We start from the raw sequence: 14,162 nt of genomic DNA, 5'->3' as shown, positions 1-14,162 counted from the left end.
GAGAGAGAGAGAGAGAGAGGTACAGATAGAGAGAGAGAGAGAGAGAGAGAGAGGTACAGATAGAGAGAGAGCGAGAGAGAGAGCGAGAGAGAGACAGCGGAGGCGGGCGGTGAGAGCTCAGATGGAAACAACAAGTGCACTGCAGAGAGGTGAGGAGGAGCGCAACCCCGCAGCCTCTGTGACCTGTCTCACTCTGCGCTCGGCATCTGTCATCACATCCGGGCACCATGAAGAGCCAGAGGTTATTACGTCACATAGAGGCTTATTATTAGTTTATTACTGGTCAGCAGGAGGTGCTTTTATTAACCTGTACGTCTCTCATTACGGCAGATGTTACAGGTTTTTATCTTATCCTATCATTGCTTACTCCTTCAGCTGCACGATGTTAACATATCAGGCAAATGTTATCTTGGAATATGGAAATACTAAAGTACAATCGTATACTTCACCTCAGTATTTCTATTCTATGCTGCTTTGCTTACTCCATTCATTTGACAGCTACAGCCACTTTACAGTTCAACGTTTTACACACAAAACACATGATGATCTGATAAAATATGATGCACTGTTGCACATAAATTACATATTAGCGCCACCACGACCAACTACAACAGTAAAATGCTGTTTACACATTAATGCAGCAGTAATATGCATCCAATAATGTAATAAACAACTGTATGACACTCTCAGTACTTTTGCTTTCATAACCTCAAGAACATTTTGCTGATACTTTGCTGTACTTTCACTTAACCTACACCTCTGACAGTGACACTATGCATAATGAGTAGGTACTTTTACTTGTGATACTTTTACTAGCCTACATTTTGTTTGCAACACTTTTGCACTTTTATTTAGGTTAAAAGCTGAATGCAGGACTTGTTTGTAATGGATTATTTTATAATGTGTTTTTTTTTTACTTAAGTAAATTATCTGAATAGTTCTCAATGGTGGCTTCAGATTCCTAAAATCTTTATCTATAAAGTTGAGGGATTAGATCAACCTGGACTGTGGGTAAACTGTGTATCTGAAATGTAGTAGAGTAGAATTATAGTGTATCAAAAATGGAAATTGTAAAGTGCAATTACCTCAAAAAAGGCATTCAAATAGGCTACTTGAACAAATTTCCTAAAAAAAATAGCCTGTTTCTGCAGTGTTTTAGTTGCCTGTGAAAAAGTGTGTGTGTGTGTGTAAAAGAAAACCCTGTAAATTATAGGTGTTATTCCTCCAGTATCAGTGATAATAGACACAGTAAAGTAATCTGCTGTAAAATATAGTTTTGTTACTGTTTGATCATCACTGGATGAAGAAAATGCAGTGGGTGATACTTTGCAATTGTTTAACTAACTTACATTTAGTCAATGAAACAGAAAAATAAGTGAAAATGTGAAACAGAAATGTGAAGTAACCTAACGGAAGTACGCTTAAAACGATGTGAGATTTCCGTCAAAGCAAAATAAAACGTGCTTTTCTATGGATGTTTGGATGTAAGTGTGCATGAGTTCCCATTTGACAGAAGTTTGCCATAACTTCCCCGTTTTGAAGGCGGAACTAAAGTTATGGTCATGTGATTCCAGTCAGGACTTAATTAGCGATCGCACTGTTTACTTTCCGCTGCAGACAGAAGTAGCAGAGGAATGCCCGACTCTCTCTCGAAATGTACTCTCACGGCTCAGAGAGTTTGATTAAACAAGCAAGGTAAGAAAGCATGAAAGGACAACTTCGTCTGCCACCTTCAGCTCTTCTGTTCAGCTGGTTTACACGCAACGTGCGTCCATTTCCTCCGCTAAGCTAACACAGCTAAAGCTAGCTAGCTAGCCTGTCAAAGCGTTATCATGTAAACTTTTAATGTTTACGTTCATTTAGCGTTACATTTACAGCTCTTTAGCACAGGCAGGACTACAGCTGACAATTACTTTCATTACCACGCATTGTGTCTTTAGTAATGTAACGTTATTTACTCTATTTACTTATTTAAATTGTCAAAAAAAAGTGGTCAGTGTAAAACAGTTGCTTGCGTGAGACTGTAACCAGCAATATTGGATACTTTTGATCAGTGTTCATTAATTTACCTCACAGAGATTAAAAAAAAAACAAAAAAAAAACAGGTGCACTGTGTGTGTCATTTCCAGGGAGATCCAGGAGTCTGAGCTGCATAAGTTTTACAGCAGATTAGTGAAGCTGCTCCAGGGGAAGGAGCTCGGCCATGAGACTGTCGACTCCCTGCAGAGGCTGCACCTCATCCTGTCTGCCACCAAGTACACCAGGACGTAAGAGCTCCAGCCTGCACATGCACGAGCTACGGTCCATTCACATTCGGTTTAATCTGCACATTTCAGACTTGACACCTTCCTGTCTTCATTCCTTTCAACTTGCTCCATCATTATCCAACTCCTCCTCATCCTTCCTCTCTATCTCTTCCCTCTTCATTTAATGTCTGTGGTGATCTCACCAGCCCTCTCAGGTAGCAAACACAAACACAAAGAACCACAATGCTGAGCTTCATCTTCCCAGTCATCAATCTTCTTCTATTTCTGCTCCAAACTCTTTAATATTCAGTATGAATATTCATAACACATCTTTCTCTGTTGTCATCGACCGAAGGTTGCCTCCCGAGCTTCATAAGAGGGTTGTAACGCTCCTCTCGTCACCTGCTGAGCAGCTTCAGGTGCTGAGCTCAGCTGTGCTCAGGGAGACACTGCCCAATTCTGGTCAGGAAGTGAACTACAACCAGGAGAGTGTCAGTCAACTGAACAGCCACGCTGCTGCCCTGCTGCTCTCACAGGTGTGTAGTAATGCATATGTCTGTTCGGCTTAATTCACATTTATTTTGAAACATGTATAAGATTCTTAAATTGTTTGGGATTCATTCTCTGTCAAGTAACGATCAATTAATCAGCTAGTCATTTGCCACTACTCTCTATTTAGACAACATGGTGTTAACATATTAACACATAAAGAAGCTTGTTTTTCTTTTCACCTAAACTCTGTCTCTCGCAAACTTTAACCCCACCAGGCTGTATCCAGGGCTGATCTGTCATCTCTCTGCGCTCAGCTCCTTCGCAATCTGGAAAGCCGACAATCAGAGGGGCAAGCTCCCTCGCTCACACACACCCTGCCGATCATCAACACCATCCTCACACACAGCCCCGAGTGCCTCACTGAAGGTGACAGACACATAGAAAATAGACAGCTAATCAGTGATCAAGCAATTCTACATGCACATAGTTCAGCATCATCCGTTTTGTAAAGTTGTACGCATGCGAAAGGGACGTTCTCACGCAGGTCTTTCTCTGCACCTGACTTGCTACAGATCACGTGACCCTCCTGAGTAAAAAGCTTGTCGATTGGCTGCGTTATGCTAGCATCACTCAGGTTGGCGGTGCTGCCTCAGGAGGATTCTTCACAGGGCCCAGGTCACGTCAGGTGAGCTTGCATGCTGATCTGCTTTCATATTCAGCCTGTAAAGCATAGTGTAAGCTTTCAACTCTTATATAAGACAACAGTTTCAGTTTCTTTTCTTTATGTGTGTGTTTTCTATTAGCCGGTGCCTATAGCAGAGCTGGATGGGACAGTGTCGGGAGATTTCTTCACTGTGCTGTGCGTGGGCCAGGGCTTCACTGACGACCAGTGGATGAACGTCTATTCCTTTTCCATGCTCCGCCATTGGCTTCTCACGTACCACTCTGTTTCCAATGGCAACGCCACAGCTGACACGGGTATGACCTTGCCACCGACACAAACCACAACCGCTTGCCAATCTCATGCTAGAGAGGCTCATTATCATACCACTTGTCTCAGATGACCTGCTCTGTGTTTTCATCATCTCCAGCAAACAGGCTGCAGCTCAGCCTCTCCCTCTCCCACTCGCACTCCTTTTCTAATGGTAAGACATGTGAGTTTGTGGACTTCCCTGCATGCGCGTGCGTCTAAGAAGCCGTGAAGATGCTGAACTCTTACATCTTCTGTTTCACTTCAGGGTTGGCCCAGGTCAACTCACAACACTTGATACGATCTTGACTCACATCTCACCAGAAATCCTGATCTGTGACCTCTTAACTGCACTTTCACTGGTGTACAATCGATCTGAGTTTGTAAACATGAATGAATCACTGCGATGAATGATTAATGAGCTGCGCTGAGAGAATGGGATGCGAATTCGACCAAAGTACATCTATATTAATTGCCTTTTTAAACATGTTTGTGAAGCAGCTCATTGTGATATGGTTCTTTTGCTCTCCACGCTTCCTCTGGTTGATTGGACTGAACTTCTTGGGGCTTTTTCTGTCCTATGTTATAATTCCAACAGTTATTTTTTCATCTTTCTGAAGGCATGTGATTGGGGCGATGACTAACTTAACTGTCGCTAAACCTTTCTAATAATCTCTCATATAATCCTCAACAGCAAGATTATCGTAAAGCTTTAGGTTTAAACTAGTGATGGCCGGATGAAGCTTTATGAAGCCTTGGGGCTTTTCTTTCCATTTGCGCTGAAAATAGATTTGATGCTTTGGGGTTTCAAATACAGCAGCACAGCAACATCTGGTGGTTTGTAAACCTTATAGCAACCCTTCAAGACAGGAGCCAAAGCACTACAACACTCAGTGGTGGAAGAAGTATTCAGATACTTTACTTCAGTTAAAGTACTAATAGCACACGGTGAAAATACTCCACTACAAGAAAATCTTCCTTAAGTAGAAGTATTATCAGCAAAGCGTACTTAAAGTATAAAAAAAAGATCAAAAAATCATTGTGCAGTAAAACTGTCCCTGTCAGTATTTTTTACTCATATATATGATGTTTCTGAAGTAATATCACTGCTGCTGGTTTTATCCTTCAGTTTATGAGAAACATTCAAAATCACCAGGAAGGGTATGAAAAATTGTTATCTGGAAAGAAACTAAAGCTGTCAGACAAAGGCAGTGGAGTAATTACAATATTTGTGGAGTGGAGTTGAAGTGTAAAGTAGCATAAGAAGAAAATACTCAAGTAAAGTAAAAGTACCTTGAAGTTGTACATTTGCACAGAACTTAGTAAATGTACATTCCCACTGACACTTATCTGTTTTGTTTAATATGTTACAGTAAAATAATTAATAACTGCATTGTCCAAAAAGCCTCCCTATAGAACATTTTTGATGACACAAAATATTGATGTACCTTATTGGTGCAGTGTCCATTGTGGTTGAACTTTAAAAATAATTCCCCTCTCTTCTTATCCCACTGAAACAAGCTTCAGAGCTTCGGTATCATCCGCCCAGCTCTAGTTCAAAGGTGTCCGGTGGAGTTTTCTTCTACAGCAACAAATAAAGTTTCTGTTTCTTTTACAAAACTTGTCATTAAATCACTCAATCAGATCATTCTTGGTTGCTTCTGGTGGCTAAAATGAGAAGTTCCTCTTGACTGAAACAGCAGTTCACAGTTTTAGTTTTGTGTAAGTCAAGGAATCGGTCGTGACCTCCATAAATAAAAACCTGTCCAGTCATTATAACTCCTGCTCTCTTTGGACGTCATGCAGGATTTGATTTTGATAAATCATCATTTCTGTGAGGAGGTTTTGAGTCATGACCTCTCATTCCTGACCTCCCATGTTGCAGATGACCGGTCGGAGGTGGACGGCTCGGTGGTTTCTATGGTTTCAGCGACTTCGTCCTCCAGCCGACTGCTGCCTCCAAAGGAGCGTCTGAGAGAGAAGGCTTTCCAGTACTGCCAGCGCCTCATTGAACAGAGTGATCGCAGTGAGTGTGTGCACATTAAACTAGTGTATCTTTGAGTGCAAATGCAGATTTTGAATTAACAACTTATACACATATAAGGTTGTCTGTTCTTTTGTATCTGTGCGTCATATTGTACTCTGTAAGTGTGAACAGTTGTGATGTGTATTCTTGTCTTTGTCTCAGAGGCACACAAAAGGACAGATACAGACCTGCAGAAAGCGGTGAGCCTGTGTTTCATCTATTATCACTACTGGAACAAACGATACATTCATACTTACTGGTTCAGTTTCTGGTACAGGCGAGCCTCCACAGCAGTATCCTACTTGTCCTGCTAGTCTTATCCATTACACATGCCCATTTCAGACACAAGCTGACCTTTACTAATAATAGATAATTATGTTTGGTGTATTTTTCCTATTCCAGTACATTAAAGTAGTGTAGAATTGTGTAATGTGTAAAGAGCACGGCTCAGTTAGAAGATATTCTCTTTTCTGTTACTGTTACTAATTCTTCGTATATCTACACATATAACAGCTGATTACAAATTAATGTAATTTATCTGAGAGTCAGAAGACATTGTTGGAAATGTAGGGAATCGCTAACCAAAAACGTTCAGTAAAAATAAAAGAAACAGATGAGACTGCTTGAAGGAAGAAAAAAAAAGTCAAACATAGCTCTCACGCTTTTCTTGTAATCCAAGCAACACAGTAAACCAGGTTTTATACTGGTGCCCTTGTTGTGTCGGTCCCATCTCCTCTCTTAGTGTCTGGTGGAGGCGGTGTGTGTCCTGGACTGCGTGTGTGTAGAGGACGCCTCGCTGGTCTACCGAACGTTCCCGTGCATCAAGGCGCTCTTTGGTCGGCTCAGCTCAGACCTGTCGTTCGCCAGAGTCCTGCTGCCCATAGCACAGTTCTACCTCAACCATGGTGTGTGTGTACACATCAACATGTATATGTGCTCAATTTGCTCAACAACACTGCTGGTTCAGCTGCTTGATTCATTAACACATTTGAAGTTTAAAACAACTAAACGTGTACTTGATCCTTTTCAGGCGAGATGGCTGCAGTGGACTGTGAGAGTGTGTGGAAGCTGGTGTTCGGCCGATTCCCTGCCGAGCTGTTCAACGACCACTTCCTGGCACATGAGCTCCTGCGCTTCCTTCGACTGAACCTCGAGAGCCTGCAGCTCCGAGTCCCACAGTTCACCCACTCCTTCCCAAACCTGCTGAAGGTGAAAATGCACCCATGCAGAGATCCTTCTGTTCTCTACACATACCCACTGTAGGCTACTGAGCAGTACATGTTGTACACAAGCTTTCTGCTTTCTTTCTCTCTCTGTGTTTGTAGTTCTTAGCGTGGGACAGCCCGGCGGTGGTGGATGACTTTGTAGATCTGCTGCCCTCTCTGGTCACAGCTGGAACTGCAGTGGAGCTTCTCCACAGTCTGCTGGACCTGCCCTGCCTCTCTGCCACACTGGTCTTGCAGATCAGGTGCACGCACACATCCGAGCAAAACTGCCTAAAAATGTCCAAACTGCTTACTAGACTGATAATGACTGACATGTTCACATGTTTTTAACACCATCTCACTGTGTGTGCGTGTGTGTGTTATGCAGGTCAACATGTTTGCCCATCTCTGAGCAAGGCGGGCGTGGCCTCCTGTCACTTGATGCATTTCGAAACCCCTCTTTCCGGGGGCTTTTCCTCTTCCTGCTTCGAGGGGAAGCAGGCACAGGTAATCACAGTGAAAGGAATAGTTTGACATTTTGCTTGGTGCCTTGTTTCCATGTTGACTGGTTGTTGAAGCTGTTTCATCAGTGATTTGATCGTTGTCTCTCGGGGGGAATGCGGCTGGTACATGTTGATCTTTATTCTGGAAACATGGCTGATTGAATTTCTGCTTTTCATTCCTCCACAGGTGACACAATCGACCGACTGAGCACGCTCCATGAGCTGCTAGCTGAGGCTGCTGATTGGCCAAGAGTCGTTCAGTGTGCCCAGACTGTCCCCGTGCTGTTGCATATTTTCTTCAACACAGTCCTCACGGTGAAAAGACTATAGTCATTACAACTGCAGCTGTACATTTAAAATGCTGGATGTTTCGTTTCAGTTGATAAAAACGTGTTTTCCAGGTAGCTGATGAGAAGCTTATAGCCCACTTGATTCTGGTGATGCTGGAGAGAAGCAGCCTCCTCCTCAACATCCCTACATACATCAAAGAGATTCACAGGTAAATTCACACAGTGGAACTAAAGTGTTACTCTACTGTATGTCTTCACCCTGGGCTCCTCACTAGCTCCACCCCCCCCCCCTCTCTCTCTGCAGGGTGTTCAGCTGCCACCTGCTGAGGTTGTGTAAGCTCCACCCCTCTCTGGTAGTGGACCAGTCTCACGAGCTGCTGGAGTTTGCTGGAGCCACAGCCAACGTCTACAGCAAAGAGGAAATCTACACGCATGCGGTAATGAAGCTGTGTGTGTGTGTCTGCCTGATGATGGAGGTTCATGTTGATTCACGGACTTCTTCTGTGCATTTATTGGATCCTGTTCAAAATCCTCTGCATCTCATATCTCAAGCTTTTGGCAAATCTCAGCACTCTTTTCCTGTGTATCAAATATGGTGAAATATCACACTGAACAATGAAATGTGCCGTAGTAATATTTCACTTGTTTGGCTTTCAGGTGTGGGTGCTGGGAGAGTACCTCTCCGTGTCATGTGACTCCCGCTGCTCCGTGAGGCTCATCACTTCCTGTTTTGAGACGTTGGAGGCGGTGCTGTTTGAGATCACTTCCTCTGCCCCACCACCTGGAGCGGTTTGCCCCGCCCCCAGAGTCATCACCACTCTGATGAGTGCTCTGGCTAAGCTGGCGTCACGATCACATGACCTCATCCCCAGGTGACTGCCAGCCATGCACGTACATTTTTTGATTTATTATATATTCATACGGTATTTGTAATGTGATGTAATTTTGTGTTTATATCTGTTTTAGGGTGTCTCTGTTCCTCTCCAAGCTAAGAACAGTGACCAGAGGTGGGTCAGTTGCCTGGTGCTCTGATGAAGAGGACCTTGTTGCCATAGTAACGCGAGGGGAGGAGTTGTGGTCACTGTTGAAGGCCCCCGGTGTGGCTCAGAGCGTCCTGACCCCCCCTCCACATGTCACCACACCCAAGTGGTACAGAGACACCAACGTGGCCATGCCGCTGCGACTGCGGGCCCTCACCAACCTCACTCACTCACAGTGACACACACACACACACACACACACACACCATGACATGGGCATCCGAATCAATCCTGTTTGATTTTTGCACATTATTTTTGTAAATAAATTACATTATTTGATTGAAACTTGATGAGTTTTTTGGAATCCACAAAACAGTCAGATCCCTCCCAGTGTAATATAGTGTCTCTTTTAATACAGTGAAAATGACATTTTACAAAATAAATCATCTGATTAAAAAGAAAAAAGAAAAAACTCACTTCCTGAGTAAGTGCTCTATAAAAACAGAAACCGTTTAACTACCAGTTAGAACTTAGGGAAAACCTGCAAGTGTGATCTATACAGTGCTTGAAGAAGTATAAAAATTACAAATATAAAAGATTTCAATTTTGCATAGATACTCTACGTGTATTACATGCCCAGGTCTTAATTTTGTCATATTCAGAGGATTTTAGGAAATGTATTTCTCTGATTAAAAAAAGTGCTCAATGTTAAGAGTGTATCACTTAAACAAAACAACTGGCGGTCATAGGTCATCAATGCATATAGCCTCAACATTCTCTCATCTTTCAAATCACATTACAGTAAATCATGAGAACAGATTTTGAGGCTGATTCATGACGAATATAAATCACAACAGAATCACAACCAAATCTATATTTTCATATTTTGCCGCTGTGCAAAAATGAACAAAACTAAAATACAACCAAAGTGATTGTGACACTGTTTAAAAGTAGGGGTTAGCACCAATATAAAGGAATGCCTATGTGGTACATTTTGGCACATTTATGGTTGGAACATGGAAAGGGTGGAGTTTACTAGTCCAGGATAGTCTAGGAGGTGTAGTCACAGACCGTATATTGTTACAGAGATTTGTGATTTAAGAGAAGAGTTCTATAATGTATATGCATATTTACTTTCTTGCAGAGAGTTAGATGAGAAAGTTGATACCAATCTCATATCTATGCGCTAATTGTGAAGTGAACACCAGCAGCTGCTTAGCATAAAAGCAGTGACTTCCTGGAGTGCCCGCTGGTTGCCTGACAACAGTAATACAATAGTCTGCAATAGTCCTGCATATTAAACCGCACATAAAACCCCAACTTGTCATTTTCACTCATAACCTGTTAATTATTGAGCTTTAGAGGTGCTGGTTTGGTGGATTTGGTTACATTTAGAGAAAGCCAGGCCAGCTGTTTCCCACTGTTTCCAGTCTTTGTGCTAAGCTAAGTTGAGCGGCTGCTGGTTGCAGCTACATATTTAGCGTACAGACGTGAGAGTGGTATCAGTCTTCTCATCTTCCTCTGGGCAAGAAAGAGAATAAGCACATTGAACATTGGACATTGATCATCTAAACTTCCTGGCACTTTATACGTTGCCATATTTGTGCAAACATCTTGCATGGAATGATGAACACAAGTGAAGATTCATACCCAGGGCTGTTGAACTTCAACATGTAGCATATTGAAGTGTTTGGTCCCAGGGTTTTGGCCCTAGCTGTGGAGAATTTCGTCTGATCTGATGCAGTCAGTGCTGATGGCAACATCTCCAGGTGTAGCCTCATGACTCGGGTTAGTTGTAGTCACAAACACAGTAGTCTCATGACATGCTCCCCATGTGATCTCAGGTGAAAGCGGCTAGTCACCTTGATGTCTGCAGCAGTGGCCCAGGTAAGTACAGGTACCTCCAGATGGCGTAATAATGAATGCATGCTCCTGCTGCAACAAAAAGATGCCAGATGGCGTGGGCGAAAGGGACGAGGCCATCGCTCTTAAAGAAGGCCACGCCCACCACATAGAAGACTCCTCCCACTGCCAGTTCACACACACCTGCACGCTCCACCTGACGCATTTCAAAATAAATATATATACATATTAGTGAAGAGTTAGTAAAAGAATATACAGCAAAACAAAATCAATAAGGTTGAGCTAAATGCTAAAATCAGCATGTTAACATGCTGATGTTTATCACGTTCACCATCTTAGCATGTTAGCATGTTAACATTTACTATTTAACACAAAATACAAGGAACATCTGAGACTGATGGGGACATCATCAGCAAATACTTAGCATCAAAGCAAAGTACAAATTTGACCCAATGGTGGTGCAAGTTATTAAAATCCGTCCTTAGTGGGACATCAACGTGTGCACCAAATAGTTATCAAGACATTTCAGTCTAAATCACAAATGTGAACCTCATGGTGGCGCTAGAGGAAAAGTCAGGGGATCAGTCAATAGGATTCATCCTTTGGGGACCATAAATTGAGTGTATTAAATTTCATGACAATCCATTCAATAGTTCGACCAGATATTGCCATCCATAGAGGCACAGCAATAGCATATCTAAAAAACAAAGACAGCATGTGGCATCTCAAGAAAGTTTCAAGTCTCTGCAAGTTGAATTTTATAGCATCCACGAATGGAAACCAATGACTTCATGGAGGACAGAAAGTCAATCCAAAAACATATTGCTAGTGATGTTACAGTAACTAGATATTTGTATTTAATGGACTAAAATAAACAAAACCAGCGGTTTGGTTCTTTAAATACCAACAGTGAGTCCAACACAATAGCAGGAAGCCTGTTGCAGCGGAAGAGGCGCTTACAGGAGAAAGCCTTTTGTTTCTCAGACGCAGAGAAAGACAACGCTTAAACCTTTGTGCTTCGTTCTTACCATAGACAGGATGACCAAAGCAGGAACAGCCCCCATGGCCACATATCCCAACAACTCCACCAGCTTGTACCTGCAGGTAGAAAACACAAGACATGATGTGTCTGTCTGTGTGATTGTTTCTGCTTGAAACAGCAGTCCAGTGTTTTCTGTAAACACTTGAGGGCGGGAGTTTGGTTTCAGGGTAATTGTGTCAAACCAGGACTGAGACCAGAGAGACACAAAGAGAGACTGTGTTACCTCTCGTGGAAAAAGATGACATACATGGATCCTACACAGGCCATGACCCATATCAGCCAGCGCATGTGGCACGCCCAGGGCCCCAGCTCCCTCAGCATCAACCTGAGGGAACACATCACACATACATCAATACAGTGCGTTCACTATTTGAGCATGTTAACCAGCTATGTTATACTGCAATCACATGACCCACCAGGGAGAGTAGGAGGCAGCTATGAAGAAGTAGATGGCCATTCTGTCACACATGTGGAAACGCTGCTCCACCTTCCTGCACAGAGACAAGGAGGAGAGACGAGAGCTCATCTCTAAAACTTGACAACCTTTATCTAATTCAGGAAAATCATCACCTGCTGATAATCCATCATCTCTAAACTATACAGGACCCAGCCTCCAAAAACCATGATGAATGAAGTTACCAAAGGACCTTTACAGAGCACTGAGGTTTGTTTCAGTACATGACAGGGTTTCACATTTCAGAAGGCAAATTAGGTGTTGTTGTGCACACACACACACACACACACCACAAATTCACTTCCCCTGAACCTGTCCTTCAACATATAAAACAGTGTTTGTTGTGTCTTTTTGGATTACTGTGTGTGAAAGGCCAGAGGAGGTGTTAACGAGCTGAAATGTATTCACCACCTTCTTAGTTACTAAAATCATAATAATCACACAGATGTTTAAGTTTGACTCTTATGAGGCACAGATTTATTATGAGTATTTATAGTACACGTGGCACTGGGCTAAAAAAGCTCAGGATAATAGGGTTAGGGTTAGAATTTAACCCATGTAATTTAGACCCGGGTCCTGTTCTCTGTACATGGATAACTGAGGTAGCTTGACATAATTGTTTATGATTGAACTCAAGTCTGGATTTCTCAGTTCTTCAAAACTGGTTTAAATTAAATTATCTGGATCTGTTGTCATAGAAACGAGTCCTTAATCTCAAACCTGCAAAAGCTGGTTTTCAGATACACATGAATTCCTTCATGGTTTTACGAAAAGTGTTAATAATCATGACTTTAGATGAGAACATGCCGGTTATGGAGAAACCATTATGATCTTGTGGTGTAATTACCCAAATTCAATTTTAGCCATAAAAATGTTAAAATTAAACCTATATTTGATCAAATCAATTAAGAATGAATCTTAAAACAAATATAGTTTGTTTAGAGGATACAGTAAATAAAAAGGCAACCAAGTTTGACTGGTATTAGACTAGAGAGTCTAGATTAGTTAAGCCACATTTGGAGCGTTATACATTTATATGTTAAAAGATTTCCATTATGTGTTTTATGAGGGACATGACAGGAAAGTGGACAAGACAAGGAAGTGTTGAACAGAGTTTGTTTCTATGTGAGTTTGACTGTTAATATATAAGTGAATGTTTTTAGGGGGTGTGAGTTGAAGATGTGGTGAAATATCTTCATTAACACACCACATCTGTTGTTTGGTCTCTGGCCTTCTGGCTGTGTCATAATTAACAAACTGTACATCTGAGTGTGATGTAAATGTCTACCGGAGCAGCACATAAACACACACATGCACATCTGCCAAATCCCTACCAGCGTTTTCTGCTACACACACACACACACACACACACACACACACACACACACACCGGAGGTGGCTGATTTTCCAGGCAGCAGTGTGGAAGAGTGTTGAGGTGACGAACAGGCCGGTGAGACCGCTCCCATAGAGCCAGGCAGCCACACGATGCCATTGGTCCACAGACAGGAAGTAGAGCACAGACCCGCCCACCAGACTTGGGAGGATCCACAACTAGAAAGTATCAGAAAGACACACAAAACCATAGTCTCACATCATTTTTACACCATACACACACACACACTGCATTTTACATTGTACGTACATGCGACTTTACTGTTAAGTGTTGTGGTTTGTTAAAAGTGCATTAACTCTGTCCTGTTCAATCAAACATGTAATATTGTTGATAATGTGCACAGATGAACTTCTTCTGATACAATTCAAGAATAAACCTAATATTTGCAAACATTAGGAATGTATGCATTTTAGTTTTCCAGCCTCTTGTGAGAAAACTACTCTGTATTTGTCCTAAAAAGTCTTCTTAAAATGGTTTCCTGACATTGTTAACATTCCTCTCTCTCTGAATCCTGGAGAAACAGCTGCAACCTCTGTTAAAGGGATAGTTTGACATTTTGGGAAACTCGCTTTCTTGTAACTATGAAGCTACCACTAGCAGCCGGTTTGCTTATCTTCGCATAAAGGAAACAGCTAGCCTGGCTCTGTCTAACCACATCCAGCTCGTCTAAAGCTCACTCATTAACACGCTCTCTTAAC

The 14,162-nt window shown here is 42.2% G+C and overlaps 2 protein-coding genes across 5 annotated transcripts in view; one reads left to right on the top strand and one right to left on the bottom strand.

The window, feature by feature from the left end:
- Positions 1-1,618: 1,618 nt before the first annotated feature.
- On the top strand, positions 1,619-9,057 carry ap5z1 (adaptor related protein complex 5 subunit zeta 1). Of its 4 annotated transcripts, XM_070922640.1 has the most exons (18): positions 1,619-1,695; positions 2,130-2,267; positions 2,602-2,782; positions 3,014-3,164; positions 3,311-3,423; positions 3,542-3,716; positions 3,830-3,883; positions 5,594-5,734; positions 5,897-5,934; positions 6,477-6,639; positions 6,765-6,943; positions 7,060-7,202; positions 7,328-7,446; positions 7,630-7,757; positions 7,844-7,941; positions 8,037-8,169; positions 8,390-8,604; positions 8,699-9,057. In XM_070922640.1, the coding sequence occupies exons 1-18, from the start codon at positions 1,655-1,657 to the stop codon at positions 8,949-8,951; spliced, it is 2,463 nt and encodes an 820-aa protein (XP_070778741.1). In that variant the 5' UTR covers positions 1,619-1,654; the 3' UTR covers positions 8,952-9,057. The 4 variants fall into 4 exon arrangements, with proteins under 4 accessions (XP_070778741.1, XP_070778743.1, XP_070778742.1 ...); XM_070922642.1 differs by lacking the exon at positions 3,830-3,883 and having other exon boundaries at positions 3,542-3,675; positions 5,559-5,734; XM_070922641.1 differs by lacking the exon at positions 3,830-3,883.
- A 65-nt stretch (positions 9,058-9,122) lies between these two features.
- The window catches only part of mmd2a (monocyte to macrophage differentiation-associated 2a), an 8,758-nt gene continuing 3,718 nt past the window's right edge, over positions 9,123-14,162 (bottom strand). The window contains exons 3-7 of the mRNA XM_070922644.1: positions 13,462-13,622; positions 12,034-12,108; positions 11,841-11,942; positions 11,604-11,673; positions 9,123-10,771 (exon numbers count right to left, since the gene is read on the bottom strand). Coding sequence (XP_070778745.1) covers positions 10,571-10,771; positions 11,604-11,673; positions 11,841-11,942; positions 12,034-12,108; positions 13,462-13,622 — 609 coding nt within the window. The 3' untranslated portion in view covers positions 9,123-10,570. The remainder of the gene's footprint in view (positions 10,772-11,603; positions 11,674-11,840; positions 11,943-12,033; positions 12,109-13,461; positions 13,623-14,162) is intronic.

The sequence above is a fragment of the Enoplosus armatus genome, chromosome 17 (genome assembly GCF_043641665.1).
Source record: "Enoplosus armatus isolate fEnoArm2 chromosome 17, fEnoArm2.hap1, whole genome shotgun sequence".
NCBI lineage: Eukaryota > Metazoa > Chordata > Actinopteri > Centrarchiformes > Enoplosidae > Enoplosus > Enoplosus armatus.
The sequence above is the reverse complement of the archived record's forward strand: the minus strand, read 5'-3'. Positions and strand labels throughout refer to the sequence as shown.